The sequence below is a fragment of the Lycorma delicatula genome, chromosome 4 (assembly GCF_047948215.1).
Source record: "Lycorma delicatula isolate Av1 chromosome 4, ASM4794821v1, whole genome shotgun sequence".
Lineage (NCBI taxonomy): Eukaryota > Metazoa > Arthropoda > Insecta > Hemiptera > Fulgoridae > Lycorma > Lycorma delicatula.
In genome coordinates, this window is record NC_134458.1 from 210,646,708 (window position 1) to 210,673,761 (window position 27,054).

Consider the following 27,054-nt stretch of genomic DNA (forward strand, 5'->3'; position numbering starts at 1 on the left):
TGTTTTTCTTTAATCTTCCTTCTACTATTAATCTGAGGCCTAAAATTGCTTCCCTTGTCCCTATACTTTTCCTGAAATCAAATTGATCTTCTCCTAACACTTCTTCCACTCTCCTCTCAATTCTTCTGTATAGAATTCTAGTTAAGATTTTTGATGCATGACTAGTTAAACTAATTGTTCTGTATTCTTCACATTTATCTGCCCCTGCTTTCTTTGGTATCATGACTATAACACTTTTTTTGAAGTCTGATGGATATTCCTCTTTTTCATAAATATTACACACCAGTTTGTATAATCTATCAATCGCTTCCTCACCTGCACTGCGCAGTAATTCTACAGGTATTCCGTCTATTCCAGGAGCCTTTCTGCCATTTAAATCTTTTAATGCTCTCTTAAATTCAGATCTCAGTATTGTTTCTCCCATTTCATCCTCCTCAACTTCCTCTTCTTCCTCTATAACACCATTTTCTAATTCATTTTCTCCGTATAACTCTTCAATATTTTCCACCCATCTATCGACTTTACCTTTCGTATTATATATTGGTGTACCATCTTTGTTTAACACATTATTAGATTTTAATTTATGTACCCCAATATTTTCCTTAACTTTACAGTATGCTCCGGCTATTTTACCAATGTTCATTTCTCTTTCCACTTCTGAACACTTTTCCTTATTCCACTCATCTTTCGCCAGTTTGCACTTCCTGTTTATAGCATTTCTTAATTGCAGATAGTTCCTTTTACTTTCTTCATCACTAGCATTCTTATATTTTCTACGTTCATCCATCAGCTGCAATATATCGTCTGAAACCCAAGGTTTTCTACCAGTTCTCTTTATTCCACCTAAGTTTGCTTCTGCTGATTTAAGAATTTCCTTTTTAACATTCTCCCATTCTTCTTCTACATTTTCTACCTTATCTTTTTTACTCAGACCTCTTGCGATGTCCTCCTCAAAAAACTTCTTTACTTCCTCAACTTCTCTAAATTCCACCGATTCATCTGACACCTTTTCTTCAGGTTTTTAAACCCCAATCTACATTTCATTATCACAAAATTATGATCGCTATCAATGTCTGCTCCAGGGTAAGTTTTGCAGTCAACGAGTTGATTTCTAAATCTTTGCTTAACCATGATATAATCTATCTGATATCTTGCAGTATCGCCTTGCTTTTTCCAAGTGTATATTCTTCTATTATGATTTTTAAATTGGGTGTTGGCAATTACTAAATTATACTTCGTCCAAAACTCTATAAGTCGGTCCCCTCTTTCATTCCTTTTTCCCAGCCCGTATTCACCCACTATATTTCCTTCCTTGCCTTTTCCAATGCTTGCTTTCCAATCTCCAACTATTATTAAATTTTCATCTCCTTTTACATATTTAATTGCTTCATCAATCTGTTCGTATACACACTCTACCTCATTATCATCATGTGCGCTTGTAAGCATATAGACGTTAACAATCGTTGTCGGTTTAGGTTTTGATTTTATCCTTATTACAATGATTCTATCGCTATGCGTTTTGAAATACTCTACTCTCTTCCCTAACTTCTTGTTCATTATGAAACCTACTCCTGCCTGCCCATTATTTGAAGCTGAGTTAATTATTCTAAAATCACCTGACCAAAAGTCGTTTTCCTCTACCCACCGAACCTCACTAATTCCTACTACATCCACATTTATCCTATCCATTTTCTAGCCTACCAACCTTTTTTAAACTTCTAACATTCAACTCGTAGAATCTTATTTTTTAATTTTCTTGTGACCCCTTCCTTAGTAGTCCCCACCCGGAGATCCAAAGGGGGGACTAGTTTACCTCCGGGATATTTTACCAAGGAAGGCGCCTCCATCATTGCTATATGAAAATGCAGAGAGCCACAGTTTCTTGGAAAAAAAGCAGCTGTAGTTTTCCATTGCTTTCAGCTGCGCAGTACTCAGAGGACTGAGTGATGTTGATATGGCCGTTTAAGTCATTCTGACTCACGCCCCTAACAACTACTGAAAGAGCTGCTGCCCTCTTTCAGGAATCATTCCTTAGTCTGGCTCTCAACAGATACCTCTTCGATATGGTTGCACCTTCGGTCCAGCTACTCTGTATCCCTGAGCACTCAAGCCCCCTCACCAACGGCAAGGTCTCATGATTCATAGAGGAGGTAAACCTAGTCATGGTACTACAACAAGGTGGCAGTTATTCAACAAATAGTTTGACAACTGTTTAAGTCCTGCCTACCTCCATCTACATCTGGAAATGGTTCATGCAGTGTAAGTTTTTAGGATGTTTAGTGGGGAAGGAGGGATAGTTGTACCTGATGTTTTGTAGGATGTACTTTTAATTTGTCTCAGTTTTGTCCATCCTCTTTTACTTTATTATTTAAATTACTGAACTTGTAGTACGCTACACAATTCATTTATATAATGGTTTGATATAAATATCAATTTATATAAATAGCAATTATGTAAATAAATTAATAGTAAACATGGTAACCTCTAAATCAATCACTTTAATATTCAGTTCTTGAAATTATGTAGTTCTTTGTACATCACAAGAAATATGGGATAGTGGTTCTATTAACCACCTAACCTTATCTATCAAAAGCAGTCTGTCAGTGGGCTGATAATCACTTCTTAAAGATATCTCATAACTTTAGCAGAATCTATTCATAGCAATTATATAGGCAATCTATACTGATATTCAATTGAATATTAATTTAAATGTTTCAACAATTTTCTCTTATACACTTTTATATACTTATGCTAATCACTGATAGACAACATCTCTCTAATGTAATTAATTATTAAAGTATTTTAAAGTATTATTGCTGAAAAAAGATCTCCAGAATTTCACTAGTGTAGCATGAACCCTGTACATTGTATACTTTTTTTTTACAAAAAAACAAAAAATATTTTAATTATACTATTTCCATCAAAATCTATCTATTATTTCATTCTAGGAATGAATTTATTTAACTGTATTGCCGTTTTTGTTATTAATGTTTTTATTTTTTTATTGTTTTCTCCAACCAGTTTTCCAGCTACTGTCAGGTCTGGGTGTGTTTTTAGGCACCTGCTACTGGCTTGCCAGGACTGACATAGCTGCATTGTAAGTGTAAATGTACCAGTAAATATGTAGTCTGGAACAGACTGAGATCAACCACTCCTGAGAAATGTGGTTAATTGAAACCCAACCGCCAAAGAACACCAGTATTCATAGTATATCATTCAAATCCTTGTAACCGCAACTGCCTTTTAGAATTCTCATCTTCAAAAATTAGCTAATTTTGTGATGATTAGTTTAACCACTAGTCTAATCCAGCAGGTTTTTTCTTATTAATTTGTTATATTTTTTAAATTTTTGTTTTGTTACAGATAAATTCTCCACTATGATGGGGTTGATGGGAACACCACAGCAACCATTAGATTTTACAATGGCTACTGATTGTCAAACTGTATTAGATTTAAGAAAAGTTAAAGGTGAAAATGATCATTATAATCAAGAATCAGTTATACAAACTTTAGATTATCAAAGAACAACTTCACCAAATTTTTCATGTTATCCGACTACTACAACAATTTTAAATCATCAACATATTCACCATTATCAAAATCATCTTCAACATAGAGAATCATCGGAAGATGGTTCAGAAAGAGGTTCGATATCTCCTCCTTCTGTTTCACCTCCTACATCGATCACATCACCATTTTTAGTAACAAGTAGTATTATATCGGGCAGTATTAACAGAAACGGTAAACCAACTAGACCATTTAAAGCGTATCCAAAAGATCCGTTATCATTACCAGTTGTATCAACAGCAGAAGCCATATTAGGTCATGCATCGAATGAAGCATATGCTGAATTTCGTAGAAGAATGTTATCACAAGTACAAGCAGTTACTAATAACAATTCAACTAATTCAAAAATGAAACGCTCTGTTAGTCCAAATCAACAACCTACATCTTGCAGCGATCAGGAAGGTAAAGATGCTGCATATTGGGAAAGAAGAAGAAAAAATAATGAAGCTGCGAAACGTTCAAGAGATGCAAGAAGAGCTAAAGAAGATGAAATTGCAATTAGAGCTGCTTTTCTTGAACAAGAAAATATACAATTAAAGTATGAAAATGCTACATTAAGAAATGAAGCTGCAAAATTAAGATGTCTGTTATACAACAGATGATTTAAATTTTATAATATTTATATATTTTGTGATAGTTATACAATGCAATGACATTTTTATTGTTTAATTATAAATGAACTGTGGTTTGTGTATACAAATAGATTTGTTTGAAAATAACAAACTTAATTTTTACAATTTATGTTCATTAATTATTTATTTTATATCATTTTCAGCATTTATATTTATTAATTTTTTGCATAATTGCACAACGTTATATAGTTTTAATAGACAAAATTTGTAATTGTTATGACTTGTTGAATAAGACTAAATGTTTAAGAGACTGAAATGAAATTTTATTATAGCTATATCAAATTTAGATATGACAATGATTTTATAATTGCTATATGGATTGGGCTAAAAAAATTATTTTTTTTTTTTACTATCACAGCTGTTCCATGTTTTTTTTTTTAAATTTTTTTTAATCACTGTGGCTTCACCAATAAATTTCATTCAATAACTTGTTTACAGGAAGTATAATTTTTCATATAAAAATTACATCTAACTGATTTTACATTGTTCCTGTTTGAAGTAAGTGAGATAGGTGAAACAGAATATCTATGGGTAAATGAAAAGATATTTCACAAAGTTGAACCGATTAATTACAACAAAAAGGATCTTGTTTGAACTAATTGAAATAGTTTGTGTAGAGAATACTATCATATGAATCTGATTCATGGAGGAGTAAGAAAATGGGAAAGGAATTATTAGGTAGTTATGAAATATGGTTATCGAGGAGAATAGAAAAAGAGAAAAATGAGAAATTAGAGTATTGACAAGAATAGGAAAGAGAAGAGTATGATGAAGATGATAAGGAAGAGGAACACATCTTGGATAGAACTTAACGTAAATAGAAACTGTCATCATAGAAGAATAGGTGGAATGAATTGGAGGAAGAAACATTGGGATCACTAAAACAGGAAGAAGGGAAGAATTTATAAGGTAATAAAGGAAAATGTTCAGGAATATAAAAAAGAGGATATTCAGTTGAAATCAATTGGATGAAATTCTGAGAAATATTTTTGCAAACAGATTCTTTTAAAATTAAGTGAATACAAAATGAAATTAATAGAATGTATTATCTTCAACTGATATAAAAATCTATCAATAAAACTAATCTAATACTTTTTATCATTTTAAATTCTGAACAAGGAGCTATTCCACCAATCTATTTTTACAAATTAAACTATCATATTAGTAAGTCTACAAGATGACTATTTCATACATAACATTAAATAAATGGAGAAGTTTGAAAATAAATCAATATGACAAATTCAGAACAAAAACAGTATACATAATAAGTTTTAAATATATTAAAAAATTAATATTTTTATCTTAAAATGTTCATTATTTATTTTATATAATTTTCAGTATTTATATTTATTATTTTTTGCATAATTGCCCAACGTTATGTAGTTTTAATAGAAAGAAATTTGTAATTGTTATGACTTGTTGAATAAGAGTAAATGTTTAAGAGACTGAAATGAAATTTTATAGTTGCTAAATAAAATTTAGATAAGACAATGATTTTTTAACTGCTATATGGATTGGGCTGAAAAAATTTATTTATTTTTTGACAATCATAGCTTAATGTTGTATTCTGTTTTTTGTTGTTTTTTTTAATCAGTGTTTCATCAATAAATTACATTCAATAACTTGTTTACAGGAAGTATAATTTTTCTAATAAAATTTATTTAGATAAAAATATTAATTTTTTAATGTATTTAAAAACTTATTAAAATATCCATAAAATTTTAAAGAAATCTAAAATAATTGATATATTAAAATATTAACATAATTATATTAATTGAGATTTGTTTTTAAACATCTGCATAGTCATTTTAATTGTTAAAAAAAAATTTATAGCATTTATTTTGTATTTTTTCTTCAGTGATTTATGAACCTTTTAAATTAAATATGGCTTTGGTCATTGGGATTTTAGCTTTATTTCATGTCTTTTAATCTCTAGATGCTGCTTAGGGAGATGAACCATCAGATAGTAAGACAATGAAGTCTACTATCTTACCTTTTTAACCTTATTTAACCTTATTTTATAAAGAATTTAGTTAACGTTTGAATAAAAAAAAAAATCATGGAGAATACGTCTTTCATAACTAAGTAATGCAGAGCTTTATTGATAATGAAATATGATTATTACATAAACGTAATTATTTAACACAATTAATAGCTTTTTTATGGCTGTTTTAAAATATTTTTATTAACTTGTGTTCATGAATGCATATTATATAAATCAAAGTTAAATGTAAAGACTGATTTTTGAGAGTGTTTTTATTTGTAAATATTTATTAATGAAGATTTTTTTATAGTATATAATGAAGTAGCCATGTTTTATTAATTATGTGTTCATTTTGTTTTCATGTGAATTGTGTATTTGTAGATATATAGTTTATATATTTTATTTATACATAATATGATTTAATTGATTGTAAATACTTGCTATTAGTTTAATAATATGGTGCTAATACAAACACTGAGAAAAATAAAATATAATAGATCATGTTATGTTGGGTATTAGGCAGTTTTGTTTAATGAAATTTTAAATGAATGTTGTATATTGTTTATGTTAACACAGTGGACTGCAGGCTGTGAAATAGTATAGTGTTAGATTAATTTGTGCTTATGTGCATACTCTGTACATATTTTTTTGTACTGTACTTCAAACAGGTTCAATGTAAAATCAGTTACGGTATTTATACGATAATTCGTGACTCTAGCTTATCCAAGTGACATAAAATTTTATAATAAGAGTTATCCTTACAGTAGTAAATTCTTATATTTATGGTAGTAAATTTTATAATTATTACAAGACTGAATAACAATAGAGGATTAGACAAATTCATTTAATAAGAGTAACAAAAAAAAGTGAGAATTTATAAAAAAGAATTTAAAAGAAAGTTAACATTTATATTGTAAAAAAATTTTTATTTTTTCAAATAAAAAAGGAGGAAATGAAACCTGAGTTTTAACATAAATAATCAATTTTATGAAGAAACAGTCACATAAATAAAAAAATATATTATTAATGTATATTTTGCATGTATATCGATATATCAATTTATAATAATGTACAAGTATACACCTGACCACCATGAGACATGTACTAATGAATTGGAATTTTCCACTAGTAATTACTACATTCTGGTGCTAAGCTAAGGGGGATGCACACACAGACAGCCACACATACAAATGCCGTTTAGTAGGGTAGGATAAAATACATCAAATATATTAGCAAATGCAGAACCTCTACCTCAAGTTTCATACTTTCAAATTATATTTTTTCCTCTAGTTAGTTCTCTGGTTTTTTTATTATAATTTATATAAACTGATAATACAATCAACTGTATGCTGCAAAAATAAAATATTTTTTCAGATAGTTTTTAGCCACACAAATATTCATTCTTATGTATACTGTTTTTGTTGTGAATTTCTCATATTGATTTATATTCAAACTTCCCCATTTATTTAATGTTATGTATGAAATAGTCATCTTGTAGACTTACTAAAATGATAGTTTAATTTGTAAAAATAGATTGGCAGAGTAGCTCCTCATGTAGTAGAAATACATTTATTCAGAATTTAAAATGATAAAAAGTATTAGATTAGTTTTGTTATAGATTTTTATATCAATTGAAGATGCATTACAATAATATTACAACAATATAATAATAATATTAAAATAATAACATTACATTAATAGATACATTCTATTAATTTCATTTCATATTCACTTAATTTTAAAAGAATCTGTTTGCAAAAATATTTCTGAGAATTTCATCCAACTTTGATTGATTTCAACTGAATATCCTCTTTTTTTATTCCTGAACATTTTTCTTTATTACCTTATAACTTCTTCCCTTCTTCCTGTTTTAGTGATCCCAGTGTTCTTCCTCCAATTCATTCCCCCTTCTCTTCTATGAAGACAGTCTCTATTTAGGTTAAGTTCTATCCAAGATGTGTTCCTATTCCTTATCATCTTCATCATACTCTTCTCTTTCCTATTCTTGTCAATACTATAATTTCTCATTTTTCTCTTTTTCTATTCTTCATAACATATTTCAAAGCTACCTAATAATTCCTTTCTCATCATCTTACTCTCCATGAATCAGATTCATATGACAGTATTCTCTACAAAAACTATTTCAATTAATTCAAGCAAGATCCTTTTTGTTGTAAGTAATCCTTTCAACTTTGGAAGATCTTTTCATTTACCCGTAAATTTTCTGATTCACCTGTTTCACACGGCTTGCAATCAGTCATCAAACTTTCCAAATGCATAAATGACTTTACTTATTCCATAATCTTTCCTTTTAGCAATATATTAATAGAACTTTTCCCTTGCAGACTCAACTCTACTAGATATGGATACTGTGAATTAATCAAACATATCTCGTGCCATAAATTATGGTTATACTTTATACATTAATATGATCTTCATTTTATAAAAAGGAATTTAAATTATTATTTTAATTAATTTACTTAAGATATATTGTATGATTAGAAAATACTTGTATTTTTAAATAAAATAATGGTAATTAAGAAATTATTATTTTAGAATTAAATTCACTTTATTTTTAATAGAAATGAATTAATTTGTATATAACTGATGTCAATTAATGAATAATATATATATTAATATATTGCATAGTAATATTAAATTAACTAAGCAATTAACTCATTCACATGTATACGATTTGAATTTAGTCATAATTTTTATATTATTAGATTTAAGTAACTAATGTAATTTTATATGTAATTTAATGTTTAAATATAATTTTATATTTTTTAAATTGTTTATTTTATTTTATACAAAGACAACATAACCTTTAATTCTTACTTAACTAACTTAGTTGAATACTTTTTTACCCAGCGGATGTCGAGGAACAAAGAACTCTCCACTTCTGTCTATCATTACCCAGCTGTTTTATCTTACTAAGATCTCTACCTCTTGCCTGAACCATTGTATGCACCCCATCTCTCTGTGAATGTCTGATTTCCATATTTATGACTGAATTCTGGTCCAATTAACTTTTGCTTTTAATAATGATACTTTGCAATGATAATGATACTTTTGCTTTTAATAATGAAGGTGTGCAGCTTATTGGCCTATAGCACCCGATCATGATGGAGGGGCTGCCTCATCTTGCTGCTGGGAGTGGAAACCCAAAACTTCTAGTGAGTTGGTCATCTTAACAGCTGAGCACCATGTGTAGGTCATTTGTTGAGTTGGAGTGAGAGAGGTTATGAGAATCCTCTTGTATAATCTGTCTGAATTCTTATATCGCATATCATCACTCCTGTTTACCAGAGCCGAAGCCCTCCCAAGATAAACTCCTGGTGCCCACCTTTAATTCTTAAATCAATAAAAGCGGCAGAGTATGATCATAGCAGTGTTATAACATAATGGATACAAAAGGTGTCTTGTTATTTTCAGTTCAGTTTCAGATTAACTATTTTCTGAGCCATCAATAAAAAGAAAAAAACGATCAGTGGTTATCAAAATGTTTACAATTCAAAAGTGGTTAAACTCAAAATCACCCAACTACTTCTTATTTACTCATATGTTTTATATTTAACAATTATTATGGTAACAAATCAGTTGTGTAAACTATTTGTTAATAAATGGATTATCATTCAGTTTTTCATTATCATTACTTTAAAAATGTAGTAATCATAAATTTGATTACAGTATAAATGCAAAAAGTATATAAAATTTCATCCATTTGATTCACTTTATTATATTTAAATATACCATATAACTATAAAATAAGATTTACAATAATATATGATAAAAGTAAATTAAAAATGAATGAAATACACTATAATGAATTTTTTATTTTCAATAAAAAAAATTGCACTGACGTAATTGTAACAATCCAATCATCAGCATGTGTTTGGATTGAATATACACTTTAAATTAGAACTAATTTCATTTCACTACAGCTTACAACTACAAAATGTCTGAATAGTGTACAGTAGTGGGGCAAAAAAAATGTATCCATTCCTTGGAGATACCTGTAATTAAGAAAAAAAAAACATTTTGTTAGTTATAATTAATGACAAAGTTTGAATTATATTGGTTATATGAATACACTGATCAATGTAATTTTTGTTTCCTAACATGCAGTACATGATTTTAACGTGTTTTTTGATGCTGAAAATTAGTATGAACTCAGAAAATTTCTATCACCCACCATATAATTAAAAAAAATTTTTTTTTTTTTTTTGTCTTCAGTCATTTGACTGGTTTGATGCAGCTCTCCAAGATTCCCTATCTAGTGCTAGTCGTTTCATTTCAGTATACCCTCTACATCCTACATCCCTAACAATTTGTTTTACATATTCCAAACGTGGCCTGCCTACACAATTTTTTCCTTCTACCTGTCCTTCCAATATTAAAGCGACTATTCCAGGATGCCTTAGTATGTGGCCCATAAGTCTGTCTCTTCTTAGCTATATTTTTCTAAATGCTTCTTTCTTCATCTATTTGCCGCAATACCTCTTCATTTGTCACTTTATCCACCCATCTGATTTTTAACATTCTCCTATAGCACCACATTTCAAAAGCTTCTAATCTTTTCTTCTCAGATACTCCGATTGTCCAAGTTTCACTTCCATATAAAGCGACACTCCAAACATACACTCTCAAAAATCTTTTCCTGACATTTAAATTAATTTTTGATGTAAACAAATTATATTTCTTACTGAAGGCTCGTTTAGCTTGTGCTATTTGGCATTTTATATCGCTGCTGCTTCATCCGTCTTTAGTAATTCTACTTCCCAAATAACAAAATTCTTCTACCTCCATAATCTTTTCTCCTCCTATTTTCACATTCAGTGGTCCATCTTTGTTATTTCTACAACATTTCATTACTTTTGTTTTGTTCTTGTTTATTTTCATGCGATAGTTCTTGCGTAGGACTTCATCTATGCCGTACATTGTTTCTTCTAAATCCTTTTTATTCTAGGAGCCTTTCTGCCATTTAAATCTTTTAATGCTCTCTTAAATTCAGATCTCAGTATTGTTTCTCCCATTTCATCCTCCTCAACTTCCTCTTCTTCCTCTATAACACCATTTTCTAATTCATTTCCTCTGTATAACTCTTCAATATTTTCCACCCATCTATCGACTTTACCTTTCGTATTATATATTGGTGTACCATCTTTGTTTAACACATTATTAGATTTTAATTTATGTACCCCAATATTTTCCTTAACTTTCCTGTATCCTCCGGCTATTTTACCAATGTTCTTTTCTCTTTCCACTTCTGAACACTTTTCCTTAATCCACTCATCTTTCGGCAGTTTGCACTTCCTGTTTATAGCATTTCTTAATTGCAGATAGTTCCTTTTACTTTCTTCATCACTAGCATTCTTATATTTTCTACGTTCATCCATCAGCTGCAATATATCGTCTGAAACCCAAGGTTTTCTACCAGTTCTCTTTATTCCGCCTAAGTTTGCTTCTGCTGATTTAAGAATTTCCTTTTTAACATTCTCCCATTCTTCTTCTACATTTTCTACCTTATCTTTTTTACTCAGACCTCTTGCGATGTCCTCCTCAAAAAACTTCTTTACTTCCTCAACTTCTCTAAATTCCACCGATTCATCTGACACCTTTTCTTCAGGTTTTTAAACCCCAATCTACATTTCATTATCACCAAATTATGGTCGCTATCAATGTCTGCTCCAGGGTAAGTTTTACAGTCAACGAGTTGATTTCTAAATCTTTGCTTAACCATGATATAATCTATCTGATACCTTGCAGTATCGCCTGGCTTTTTCCAAGTGTATATTCTTCTATTATGATTTTTAAATTGGGTGTTGGCAATTACTAAATTATACTTCGTGCAAAACTCTATAAGTCGGTCCCCTCTTTCATTCCTTTTGCCCAGCCCGTATTCCCCCACTATATTTCCTTCCTTACCTTTTCCAATGCTTGCATTCTAATCTCAACTATTATTAAATTTTCATCTCCTTTTATGTGTTTAATTGCTTCATCAATCTCTTCGTATATACACTCTACCTCATCATCATCATGGGCGCTTGTAGGCATATAGACGTTAACAATCGTTGTCGGTTTAGGTTTTGATATTATCCTTATTACAGTGATTCTATCGCTATGCGTCTTTAAATACTCCACTCTCCTCCCTATCTTCTTGTTCATCACGAAACCTACTACTGCCTGCCCATTATTTGACGATGAATTAATTACTCTAAAATCCCTCGACTAAAAGTCGCACTCCTCCTCCCACTGAACCTCACTAATTCCTACTATATCCACCTTCATCCCATTCATTTCCCTTTATAAATTTTCTAGCCTACCAATCCTTTTTTAGCTTCTAACATTAAAATTTGTAATAAAATTTTGTAATTTTATTAAAAGAATTTTTTTTTTCATTTTTCAACATATAGTTAACATTTTAAGCTCCTATATTGTGTTTTGTTAGCTCATTTTTTATTGTTTAACTTTGTTAAAATAATTTGTAACCTATAAATAAACAATACTAGACAAAGAATTAAATCATATCACAGTCACATATTATGACATCATATCTAATACTGAAGAGTGAGCCTTCATGGACAAGATTAATCATGTCTGTGCAGGTCAAAACATGTAGCTGAAAACACAGCTGTGTTGTTTGTATTAAGCACTGGATTTAGGAATTAATTAATTTTGTTCAGTCTTATTGCTGTCTTAAGTTTGTTAACAGTGCAGTGTCATAATGCCTTGAAATTGTGTAAATGATGTGGATGCCTTTTTTTATGTGTGTGGTGAGTTTAACAGAAAAAACATTACACCTTTAATTAAAAAAGTATATCATTCGTACTTTCAGTGTAAAATAGGTGATCAGGATAAGACACGGACTCCTCATATAGTATGCACTAATTGTTCTGCATATTTAAGAGGATGGCTGAAAGGAACACGGAAGGCTTTGCAATTTGGTGTACCTACGTTTTGGCATGAACCAAAGGATCAATCATGTAACTGATTGTTACTTTTGTTTGACAAGTGAGTCTGGATATTCTAATAAATCTAAACATATTGTAAAATATCCTTCACTGCAATCTGCAATCAGGCCTATACCTCACAGTGCAATTATTCCAGTTCCTGAGCCACCTATGAATGTATGTTTCAAAAGCAGCGATGAAGAATCAGGCAGTACTGAAGAAGACAACAATAATTTTGATTTTGAATTGTCTTCCAATAAGCCACTTCTTATATCACAAGGTGAATTACATCACTGTTAGGGATTTAAATTTATCAAATAATCAAGCTGAACTCTTAGGATCAAGACTGCGAGGTTGGAATTTACTTCAAAAAAATACAAAAATTTCGGGCTTTTGAAGCCGACAAGAACTTTCTCAGTACTTTATTGATGAAAATAATTTGGTTGATTGCACAAATATTGATGAGCCTATGTTGCACTTAGGGCAAATTCATAAACCTGAGGACTGGCGCCTCTTCATAGATCGTCAAAGCATAGTTTAAAAGCGGTTCTACTACACAACGGTAACAAATATCCTTCGATACCAATCGCTTATGGCATTAATTTGAGAGACATACGATGTGATGAAAACATTCTTGAAAAAATAAATTATAAAAAACATAGCTGGAACATATGTGATGATTTGAACGTTATTTTGTTAGCCATGCAGTTAGACTATACTAAGTACATGTGTTTTCTTTGTGAATGGGACAGCCGAGCTACGAATAAACATTATGTTACCAAAGAGTGGAAGAAATGAGAACTTAACTTCAAATGGGAAAAATATTATTCATAAGCCCTTTGTTGAACCCAAAAATATATTTTTACCTCTTCTCCATATCAAGCTAGGACTAATGAAAAATTTTGTAAAAGCAATGAAGAAGGATAATCCTGGATTTTTGTACATCAGGCAGAAATTTCCGAATATAAGTGAAGGAAAAATTAAAGAAGAAATATTTGTTGTTCCTCAAATAAGAGAGTTGGTCAAAGATGATGTATTTTTGAACTTAGATAATGTAGAAGTCCAGCTTGGGCTTTATTTAAAGGCGTTTGCAAAACGTTTCTCAGTAAATAAAAATTACCACGATATTGTTAATCAACTTCTTACTTCATACAGAGCTATGGGTTGTAATATGACTGAAAATACATTTCCTCCACTCACATCTGGATTTTTCCCCGGACAACCTTGGAGATGTAAGTGACAAACACGGTGAACTTTGAACTTTTCTACCAAGACATTTTGGTGACAGAAAGCTGCAATAAAGGGAAATGGAATACTAACATGCTAGATGATTACTATTGGACATTAATTCAGGATGTGCCTGAGGCTACTTGTTGATTTCGTTGCCTGAGGCAACGAAATCATTCTAACACAGATATAGCCATACAAAGTTATAAATTTTACAGATTTTAATTATATTTTCCCTTAATTTTTTTTAAAGCATAATTTATTTAAAACTAAAGGTGATAGAAAAATTGTATTTACATATCTGTAATGTATACAAAAAAGCAATTCAAGAAATAGTATCACACTTAGAGAAACATTAAACTTTTTTTTGTGTGTGTGTTAGTGTAATTTATACTTTACTGAACATATTTACTCTTTACAAGTTTAGAGAACTGATATGAAACTCTTTTCATGAATTTTGATTTTAGATAGATATGCAAATAGGAACACATATGCATATAAAACATGCATAAATAGCATGTTAAGTAGGAACTAAGTTCCTAATTTTTGAAAAATTAGCTTTTTCATTGTATAGTATGGTGATTCTCAAACTGTGCATTACAGCACCCCGTGCAGCTGTAACCTCTTCACAGGGGCTCTGCAAAATATTGTAAAAGCTAAGTATGTTTATTAACATTAATCTAATGTTAATAAATTAAAAATTAATGAAGGTACACAAGTTTAATTTATTTTAATCTCTTACTTACGAGTAGTCATACTTTTACTTAGGGTAGAGTGCCATGGAAAATTTTAATTGAAAAAGGGTGCTGCAACTCGGAAAATTTTAGGAACCACTGGTATAGTATATTCATATTAAAAAAATAACAATGGATTACTTTCTGTGTATAAACAAATAGAAAATATCCTTTTGGAATAAGCAATGACAGCTTTTAAAGCTGTTACCATACCAGTAATCAAATTTTCTTATTATTTTATGTGTAGAATATTCTGCTTTTAAGTTTCACTTGCTGGGATTGAATCAGACTCCAAATGATTTAGAAGCCAGGTTGCTAACCACAAAATTTGACTTTTCTATATGATTTAAAAAAACACAATTTGAATATTTTATTTTCAAGACCAGTTATTTTACTCAGTTTTTTTAAATCTTCCTTCCATAAGTAATTTGTAAATTAAATATTATTTGTATTTTAGAAACATTTGATTATCTCGTCATCAATCATTACATTAAATATATTGATGAAGGAATACACAAAATTAACTCTTAAGATAAATATGAAATTTAGGGCAGAATCTTATAGAGGAAAACTCGTTTTTCAAAGGAAAATTGTTGGGCCATGTATAAAAATATTCAGATTAATTATTTTGATAATGGAGCAACAACTAGTAGAAGGTAAAAACTGTAGAGGATGTATAAAACAGATATTCAAGAATGCAGGTTGCAGTAAATGTGTTGTTAAAAGATTTGTTTGTATTAATGTTTAACACCAACACATTTCTGCTTTTTTCTGAGAAGAAAGTAATAGTACCAAACTATTCAACTACAGAAGAAGAAAAACATTGTAGATGATTTTTATAATTTATCAGTACTTGAAAAAAATTCGCTAATTATAAAAGTAATTTATAATTAATATTTTATTCAAGATAATTAAATTCATACCAACATTTTCTTTGTTTTTATTAATATAGTTTTTTATTACAAAAAAAAATATTTAAATAATAAACGTTTTACTGCAAATTGATGATTTTAACCTTTAGTTGCTTAGAATTTGGTTAAACTAAGCCTAATGAATTATTAGTACGTAAAATATTATACTAGCCATAATTAAAAAATAATAAAAATCCATGAATAAAAATTATACTGTGTTTAGTGCGTGGTAGCTCTACCTGTCGTAATGTGGTGTAACTATATAAACATAAAATAAAATATATTTAAAAAATATCAAGTTTGCTTCTGATTAGTCTTTAAATTAACTAATTCTATTAAATATAATTTTTATTGTGTTTAAAAACAAATTAATTTTAAATTACAGTGATGAAAGGGTGTGCTTTATAAAAAAAAAGTCAAAACTTCTCAAAATTCAGTTACATATGATTTGAATCAGGATACTACGGTTTCGAAACGTGCGTTAACTTTGCGCAGTGGCGATATCGTAACCGATGAAGTTCATCTGAGGTGCGATTATTGCTAGTTGAAAACTTTTACCAATACCCCGCTATGTGGTCGTGAAATATCGACCGCTACGGCAATTTTTGAAACTCCTACGGGAGTTGTAAATCAAAGTAATTTAGAATATAACCCAGAATAGTACGGTGTAAGATTGAATTAGGGAGAAATTCGCTTTAAACCTATGGCTGTGCGCCCCGACGCAGCTCTGTACCCGACTCTTACTTCGTTTCCACATTATTCTCGGCATTGTTAGATTCTTTCTTTGGTTCTCTAACGATTCGATTCCATTGCTTTATTTATAAGGTCTGTTGTGGAACAGTGCACACAATGTGAGCTATTATTTCAATCGACAGAATCAGGAATGTGAACGTGTTTAAGTGGGAATGATGATGACGGATGACCGATCAGTAAATAGGTGTTTTTTAATGATAAAGGTACAGTTGATCATATGACCTACGTTGTATATACTGTTGCTATTAATTTTATAAATTTTATTTCTATCTTAGCTTCATCCTGGTTCTTCTGCTTTTAACAATATCATAAGTGGCAATTGTTTTCGATGTTTCCAGTTATACCCAAATAAAATTGTAAATAAATATTTGGATCTTAAACAAGGGGAAAGCACATCGGTTCAAATCCGACTTCATTTCCTTTTTTTAATTTAAATATTTTTTTTTTGTCTTCAGTCATTTGACTGGTTTGATGCAGCTCTCCAAGATTCCCTATGTAGTGCTAGTCGTTTCATTTCAGTATACCCTCTACATCCTACATCCACAACTTTAATATAATCAATAATGTAAATTTTCATTTAACAATATTGATGGTGACTAAAAAGAATGTTTTTATATAAGAAATTTTGCAGCAAGTTGGTGTACTAGTTATTATGTAATTTTATCTCGGTTTTTATCCGTTAAAGTAATGTTAATATCTTTTTACAACAACTACAGTTGTTTTTATATTAACCAAAGCATAGGTATTATGCTTTAGCTTAGAATGGATGGTAATCCATTCTAATTTGCTTGCAAAATTCGTACATTTTTTTTTTATTACTACCAATACATTGCTCTACTGAGAAAGTAATAGCAGCAATATTCAATATTTATTAGAACAGTTATGTAAAACTATAAGTTACCGACGATTTAAATTTATAAACTAACTTTTTTAACGAAATAATATTTTTCATTTGTTTTCTGTTAATTATAATAATTATGAATTGTCATTCGTCTGTTAATTATACAAATTATGAATTAGCTATTTAGTATCTGTGTAAACTAACAGGTTTAATTAAAATAAGTGAAAATGGTGTTATAGAGGAAGAAAGGGAAGTTGAGGAGGATGAAATGGGAGAAACAATACTGAGATCTGAATTTAAGAGAGCATTAAAAGATTTAAATGGCAGAAAGGCTCCTGGAATAGACGGAATACCTGTAGAATTACTGCGCAGTGCAGGTGAGGAAGCGATTGATAGATTATACAAACTGGTGTCTAATATTTATGAAAAAGGGGAATTTCCGTCAGACTTCAAAAAAAGTGTTATAGTTATGATACATACCTTTGAAAGCAGGGGCAGATAAATATGAAGAATATAGAACAATTAGTTGTACAACTAGTCATGCATCAAAAATCTTAGCTAGAATTTTATACAGAAGAATTGAGAGGAGAGTGGAAGAAGTGTTAGGAGAAGACCAATTTCGTTTCAGGAAAATTTTAGGCCTCAGATTAATAGTAGAAGGAAGATGAAAGAAAAACAAACCAACATACTTGGCGTTTATAGACCTAGAAAAGGCATTCGATAACGTAGACTGGAATAAAATGTTCAGCATTTTAAAAAAAATAGGGTTCAAATACAGAGATAGAAGAACAATTGCTAACATGTACAGGAACCAAACAGCAACAATAACAATTGAAGAACATAAGAAAGAAGCCCTAATAAGAAAGGGAGTCCGACAAGGATGTTCCCTATCTCCGTTACTTTTTAATCTTTACATGGAACTAGCAGTTAATGATGTTAAAGAACAATTTAGATTCGGAGTAACAGTACAAGGTGAAAAGATAAAGATGCTACGATTTGCTGATGATATAGTAATTCTAGCCGAGAGTAAAAAGGATTTAGAAGAAACAATGAACGGCATAGATGAAGTCCTATGCAAGAACTATCGCATGAAAATAAACAAGAACAAAACAAAAGTAATGAAATGTAGTAAAAATAACAAAGATGGACCGCTGAATGTGAAAATAGGAGGAGAAAAGATTATGGAGGTAGAAGAATTTTGTTATTTGGGAAGTAGAATTACTAAAGATGGACGAAGCAGGAGCGATATAAAATGCCAAATAGCACAAGCAAAACGAGCCTTCAGTAAGAAATATAATTTGTTTACATCAAAAATTAATTTAAATGTCAGGAAAATATTTTTGAAAGTGTATGTTTGGAGTGTCGCTTTATATGGAAGTGAAACTTGGACGATCGGAGTATCTGAGAAGAAAAGATTAGAAGCTTTTGAAATGTGGTGCTATAGGAGAATGTTAAAAGTCAGATGGGTGGATAAAGTGACAAATGAAGAGGTATTGCGGCAAATAGATGAAGAAAGAAGCATTTGGAAAAATATAGTTAAAAGAAGAGCCAGACTTATAGGCCACATACTAAGGCATCCTGGAATAGTCGCTTTAATATTGGAAGGACAGGTAGAAGGAAAAAATTGTGTAGGCAGGCCACGTTTGGAATATGTAAAACTAATTGTTAGGGATGTAGGATGTAGAGGGTATACTGAAATGAAACGACTAGCACTAGATAGGGAATCTTGGAGAGCTGCATCAAACCAGTCAAATGACTGAAGACAAAAAAAAAAAAAAAATTTTTTTTAATTATATGGTGGGTGATAGAAATTTTCTGAGTTCATACTAATTTTCAGCATCAAAAAACACCTTAAAATCATGTACTGCATGTTAGGAAACAAAAATTACATTGATCAGTGTATTCATATAACCAATATAATTCAAACTTTGTCATTAATTATAACTAACAAAATGTTTTTTTTTTCTTAATTACAGGTATCTGCAAGGAATGGATACATTTTTTTTGCCCCACTACTGTACACTATTCAGACATTTTGTAGTTGTAAGCTGTAGTGAAATGAAATTAGTTCTAATTTAAAGTGTATATTCAATCCAAACACATGCTGATGATTGGATTGTTACAATTACGTCAGTGCAATTTTTTTTATTGAAAATAAAAAATTCATTATAGTGTATTTCATTCATTTTTAATTTACTTTTATCATATATTATTGTAAATCTTATTTTATAGTTATATGGTATATTTAAATATAATAAAGTGAATCAAATGGATGAAATTTTATATACTTTTTGCATTTATACTGTAATCAAATTTATGATTACTACATTTTTAAAGTAATGATAATGAAAAACTGAATGATAATCCATTTATTAGCAAATAGTTTACACAACTGATTTGTTACCATAATAATTCTTAAATATAAAACATTATGAGTAAATAAGAAGTAGTTGGGTGATTTTGAGTTTAACCACTTTTGAATTGTAAACATTTTGATAACCACTGATCGTTTTTTTCTTTTTATTGATGGCTCAGAAAATAGTTAATCTGAAACTGAACTGAAAATAACAAGACACCTTTTGTATCCATTATGTTATAACACTGCTATGATCATACTCTGCCGCTTTTATTGATTTAAGAATTAAAGGTGGGCACCAGGAGTTTATCTTGGGAGGGCTTCGGCTCTGGTAAACAGGAGTGATGATATGCGATATAAGAATTCAGACAGATTATACAAGAGGATTCTCATAACCTCTCTCACTCCAACTCAACAAATGACCTACACATGGTGCTCAGCTGTTAAGATGACCAACTCACTAGAAGTTTTGGGTTTCCACTCCCAGCAGCAAGATGAGGCAGCCCCTCCATCATGATCGGGTGCTATAGGCCAATAAGCTGCACACCTTCATTATTAAAAGCAAAAGTATCATTATCATTGCAAAGTATCATTATTAAAAGCAAAAGTTAATTGGACCAGAATTCAGTCATAAATATGGAAATCAGACATTCACAGAGAGATGGGGTGCATACAATGGTTCAGGCAAGAGGTAGAGATCTTAGTAAGATAAAACAGCTGGGTAATGATAGACAGAAGTGGAGAGTTCTTTGTTCCTCGACATCCGCTGGGTAAAAAAGTATTCAACTAAGTTAGTTAAGTAAGAATTAAAGGTTATGTTGTCTTTGTATAAAATAAAATAAACAATTTAAAAAATATAAAATTATATTTAAACATTAAATTACATATAAAATTACATTAGTTACTTAAATCTAATAATATAAAAATTATGACTAAATTCAAATCGTATACATGTGAATGAGTTAATTGCTTAGTTAATTTAATATTACTATGCAATATATTAATATATATATTATTCATTAATTGACATCAGTTATATACAAATTAATTCATTTCTATTAAAAATAAAGTGAATTTAATTCTAAAATAATAATTTCTTAATTACCATTATTTTATTTAAAAATACAAGTATTTTCTAATCATACAATATATCTTAAGTAAATTAATTAAAATAATAATTTAAATTCCTTTTTATAAAATGAAGATCATATTAATGTATAAAGTATAACCATAATTTATGGCACGAGATATGTTTGATTAATTCACAGTATCCATATCTAGTAGAGTTGAGTCTGCAAGGGAAAAGTTCTATTAATATATTGCTAAAAGGAAAGATTATGGAATAAGTAAAGTCATTTATGCATTTGGAAAGTTTGATGACTGATTGCAAGCCGTGTGAAACAGGTGAATCAGAAAATTTACGGGTAAATGAAAAGATCTTCCAAAGTTGAAAGGATTACTTACAACAAAAAGGATCTTGCTTGAATTAATTGAAATAGTTTTTGTAGAGAATACTGTCATATGAATCTGATTCATGGAGAGTAAGATGATGAGAAAGGAATTATTAGGTAGCTTTGAAATATGTTATGAAGAATAGAAAAAGAGAAAAATGAGAAATTATAGTATTGACAAGAATAGGAAAGAGAAGAGTATGATGAAGATGATAAGGAATAGGAACACATCTTGGATAGAACTTAACCTAAATAGAGACTGTCTTCATAGAAGAAAAGGGGGAATGAATTGGAGGAAGAACACTGGGATCACTAAAACAGGAAGAAGGGAAGAAGTTATAAGGTAATAAAGAAAAATGTTCAGGAATAAAAAAAGAGGATATTCAGTTGAAATCAATCAAAGTTGGATGAAATTCTCAGAAATATTTTTGCAAACAGATTCTTTTAAAATTAAGTGAATATGAAATGAAATTAATAGAATGTATCTATTAATGTAATGTTATTATTTTAATATTATTATTATATTGTTGTAATATTATTGTAATGCATCTTCAATTGATATAAAAATCTATAACAAAACTAATCTAATACTTTTTATCATTTTAAATTCTGAATAAATGTATTTCTACTACATGAGGAGCTACTCTGCCAATCTATTTTTACAAATTAAACTATCATTTTAGTAAGTCTACAAGATGACTATTTCATACATAACATTAAATAAATGGGGAAGTTTGAATATAAATCAATATGAGAAATTCACAACAAAAACAGTATACATAAGAATGAATATTTGTGTGGCTAAAAACTATCTGAAAAAATATTGTATTTTTGCAGCATACAGTTGATTGTATTATCAGTTTATATAAATTATAATAAAAAAACCAGAGAACTAACTAGAGGAAAAAATATAATTTGAAAGTATGAAACTTGAGGTAGAGGTTCTGCATTTGCTAATATATTTGATGTATTTTATCCTACCCTACTAAACGGCATTTGTATGTGTGGCTGTCTGTGTGTGCATCCCCCTTAGCTTAGCACCAGAATGTAGTAATTACTAGTGGAAAATTCCAATTCATTAGTACATGTCTCATGGTGGTCAGGTGTATACTTGTACATTATTATAAATTGATATATCGATATACATGCAAAATATACATTAATAATATATTTTTTTATTTATGTGACTGTTTCTTCATAAAATTGATTATTTATGTTAAAACTCAGGTTTCATTTCCTCCTTTTTTATTTGAAAAAATAAAAATTTTTTTACAATATAAATGTTAACTTTCTTTTAAATTCTTTTTTATAAATTCTCACTTTTTTTTGTTACTCTTATTAAATGAATTTGTCTAATCCTCTATTGTTATTCAGTCTTGTAATAATTATAAAATTTACTACCATAAATATAAGAATTTACTACTGTAAGGATAACTCTTATTATAAAATTTTATGTCACTTGGATAAGCTAGAGTCACGAATTATCGTATAAATACCGTAACTGATTTTACATTGAACCTGTTTGAAGTACAGTACAAAAAAATATGTACAGAGTATGCACATAAGCACAAATTAATCTAACACTATACTATTTCACAGCCTGCAGTCCACTGTGTTAACATAAACAATATACAACATTCATTTAAAATTTCATTAAACAAAACTGCCTAATACCCAACATAACATGATCTATTATATTTTATTTTTCTCAGTGTTTGTATTAGCACCATATTATTAAACTAATAGCAAGTATTTACAATTAATTAAATCATATTATATTACTCCAAATCTAAATTGTTCTTTAACACCATTAACTACTAGTTCCATGTAAAGATTAAAAAGTAACGGAGATAGGGAACATCCTTGTCGGACTCCCTTTCTTAATAAGGTTTCTTTCTTATGTTCTTCAATTATTACTGTTGCTGTTTGGTTCCTGTACATGTTAGCAATTGTTCTTCTATCTCTGTATTTGAACCCTATTTTTTTTAAAATGCTGAACATTTTATTCCAGTCTACGTTATCGAATGCCTTTTCTAGGTCTATAAACGCCAAGTATGTTGGTTTGTTTTTCTTTCATCTTCCTTCTACTATTAATCTGAGGCCTAAAATTGCTTCCCTTGTCCCTATACTTTTCCTGAAATCAAATTGATCTTCTCCTAACACTTATTCCACGCTCCTCTCAATTCTTCTGTATAGAATTCTAGTTAAGATTTTTGATGCATGACTAGTTAAACTAATTGTTCTGTATTCTTCACATTTATCTGCCCCTGCTTTCTTTGGTATCATGACTATAACACATTTTTTGAAGTCTGATGGATATTCCTCTTTTTCATAAATATTACACACCAGTTTGTATAATCTATCAATCGCTTCCTCACCTGCACTGCGCAGTAATTCTACAGGTATTCCGTTTATTCCAGGAGCCTTTCTGCCATTTAAATCTTTTAATGCTCTCTTAAATTCAGATCTCAGTATTGTTTCTCCCATTTCATCCTCCTCAACTTCCCCTTCTTCCTCTATAACACCATTTTCTAATTCATTTCCTCCGTATAACTCTTCAATATATTCCACCAATCTATCGACTTTACCTTTCGTATTATATATTGGTGTACCATCTTTGTTTAACACATTATTAGATTTTAATTTATGTACCCCAAAATTTTCCTTAACTTTCCTGTATGCTCCGTCTATTTTACCAATGTTCATTCCTCTTTCCACTTCTGAACAATTTTCTTTAATCCACTCTTCTTTCGCCAGTTTGCACTTCCTGTTTATAGCATTTCTTAATTGCCGATAATTCCTTTTACTTTCTTCATCATTAGCATTCTTATATTTTCTACGTTCATCCATCAGCTGCAATATATCGTCTGAAACCCAAGGTTTTCTACCAGTTCTCTTTATTCCACCTAAGTTTGCTTCTGCTGATTTAAGAATTTCCTTTTTAACATTCTCCCATTCTTCTTCTACATTTTCTACCTTATCTTTTTTACTCAGACCTCTTGCGATGTCCTCCTCAAAAAACTTCTTTACTTCCTCAACTTCTCTAAATTCCACCGATTCATCTGACACCTTTTCTTCAGGTTTTTAAACCCCAATCTACATTTCATTATCACAAAATTATGATCGCTATCAATGTCTGCTCCAGGGTAAGTTTTGCAGTCAACGAGTTGATTACTAAATCTTTGCTTAACCATGATATAATCTATCTGATATCTTGCAGTATCGCCTTGCTTTTTCCAAGTGTATATTCTTCTATTATGATTTTTAAATTGGGTGTTGGCAATTACTAAATTATACTTCGTCCAAAACTCTATAAGTCGGTTCCCTCTTTCATTCCTTTTGCCCAGCCCGTATTCACCCACTATATTTCCTTCCTTGCCTTTTCCAGTGCTTGCATTCCAATCTCCAACTATTATTAAATTTTCATTTCCTTTTACGTGTTTAATTGCTTCATCAATCTCTTCGTATACACACTCTACCTCATCATCATCATGGGCGCTTGTAGCCATATAGACGTTAACAATCGTTGTCGGTTTAGGTTTTGATTTTATCCTTATTACAATGATTCTATCGCTATGCGTTTTGAAATACTTCACTCTCCTCCCTATCTTCTTGTTCATCACGAAACCTACTCCTGCCTGCCCATTATTTGATGCTGAGTTAATTACTCTAAAATCACCTGACCAAAAGTTGCCTTCCTCTTCCCACCGAACCTCATTAATTCCTACTATATCCACATTTGTCCTACCCATTTCCCTTTTGAAATTTTCTAGCCTACCAACCTTTTTTAAGCTTCTAACATTCCACGCTCCGACTCGTAGAATGTTATTTTCTAATTTTCTGGTGACCCCTTCCTTAGTAGTCCCCACCCGGAGTTCCGAACGGGGGACTATTTTACCTCCGGAATATTTTACCAAGGAAGGCGCCTCCATTATTGCTATGTGAAAATGCAGAGAGCCACATTTTCTTGGAAAAAAGCAGCTGTAGTTTTCCATTGCTTTCAGCTGCGCAGTACTCAGAGGACTGAGTGATGTTAATACGGCCGTTTAAGTCATTGTGACTCACGCCCCTAACAACTACTAAAAGAGCTGCTGCCCTCTTTCAGGAATCATTCCTTAGTCTGGCTCTCAACAGATACCTCTCCGATATGGTTGCACCTTCGGTCCAGCTACTCTGTATCCCTGAGCACTCAAGCCCCCTCACCAACGGCAAGGTCTCATGATTCATAGAGGAGGAATTTAAATATATTGATATATTAATAACAGTGGGTAACGAAAATAATTTTTTTTTTTTTTTTTTTGTTTCAAGGAGATAAATGTGATTCTGATAGTATTTTTTCTCCTGAATTCAAATATGATATCCTGATGATACATGATATTTTGCAATATATAAGTAAACTTATGGATATATCGTCGCAAAGCTCTCAATGAGGGCTTATTACTGTAGTTAAGAAAAATCCAAATTTTTGGATGTTACATTTCCAACTAGATGTTATATTTAACCCATCATGCAAGATTTCCGAGAGACAGGCATTTATTTCAAACATTTTAATACTTTCTGCATTCTTAACTACACAATATTCAAACATTTGACTCACCTAGACTTACAATATTCTTTAGTTTAGATATACTCTTCTTTTAATTAAGTATTCCTAGGATTTTTTTTTCAGAGGTAGCTTAATTGTAAGGCTTAACGTTGAAAATGTTACTATGATTTATTTCTTTGGACATTTATAAATTTTTTTTATTTATACCATACATTGAAAATGTATAAACTATATAAATAAGAATAAAGTGATTTTCACGTAAAAGGTAGTTAGTGGCTCCTTTATTTCTTATTCTTTTAACTGGATTTTATCATTCTTTTCATTAACAATCAATAGCTTCAGTTAAGTATGAGGATTACCCTTAATATTAAGTCAAAATTAATTGTATTATTACTTCTTTACTCTAAGAGGAATTTACTTCTTTTCAATATTTTTTACTTGCAAAGTAAATGTTATATTTAACTAAACTCCTTTATTTAATTCATTCATTCATTCGGCTCTGAGAAAACATCGATATGAATGGTTTTCTAAATCGAGGCCAATTACAGCTTCATGAAAGGAGTTCGCACAGAGGATTGCATCTTAAATGCTCTTGTCAAATGGAAAGCGCCAACTGTAAATATGTTTTGGCAATTTTTATTGACATAGAGGCAGGCAGTATTTCCTTCCTTGTGTTGGAGTTCTGTTCTCTATGAGTTGGAACGCCGCAATGTTCCCGTAGTCCTACAGGCCATGGTACTTGTCTAACCGTACAGCTCTGTTTAAGGATGCACCCCTAGTTGTGGAAAACACCATCACCAGGGTAAGCCCGCAGGGTTCCATTCTCGGTCCCTTGCTGCGAAACCTGGTATTCGACGGATTCTGGGATTGACATTCCCAGAAGGGGTCAAACGAAGGGCTTTCGCCGATGACTGTCTCTTGTTAGTTCATGGTAATTTACGAACACAGCTAGAAGACCAGGAGCAGGCGGCTTTGTCAACCGCAGAGGGCTAGATGGACATTCAAAATTTAAAGATTTCTGTGGCCAAGACGAAGCATATGCTTCTCAAGGGTGCAAACAAATTATCAAACTGTCATAACCCCCATATTAAGTGCAAAG

At 30.5% G+C, this 27,054-nt stretch overlaps 1 protein-coding gene and 1 non-coding gene across 3 annotated transcripts in view; both read left to right on the forward strand.

The window, feature by feature from the left end:
• LOC142324259 (zinc finger protein 511-like) overlaps positions 1 to 27,054 on the forward strand; it is a 120,614-nt gene that overhangs the window by 61,767 nt on the left and 31,793 nt on the right. The window contains exon 3 of one of the 2 annotated variants that reach the window (XM_075365131.1): positions 3,364 to 4,212. The exons of the other annotated variant lie outside the window; for it this stretch is intronic. Within the exon in view, the coding sequence (XP_075221246.1) occupies positions 3,378 to 4,169 (792 nt within the window). The 5' untranslated portion in view covers positions 3,364 to 3,377 and the 3' untranslated portion in view covers positions 4,170 to 4,212. Of the gene's footprint in view, positions 1 to 3,363; positions 4,213 to 27,054 lie in introns of those variants that run through there. 2 annotated transcript variants of the gene reach the window in all.
• LOC142324303 (U4 spliceosomal RNA) lies at positions 16,492 to 16,631 on the forward strand. The gene has a single exon (XR_012756265.1). It is a non-coding gene; the product is annotated as a U4 spliceosomal RNA (small nuclear RNA).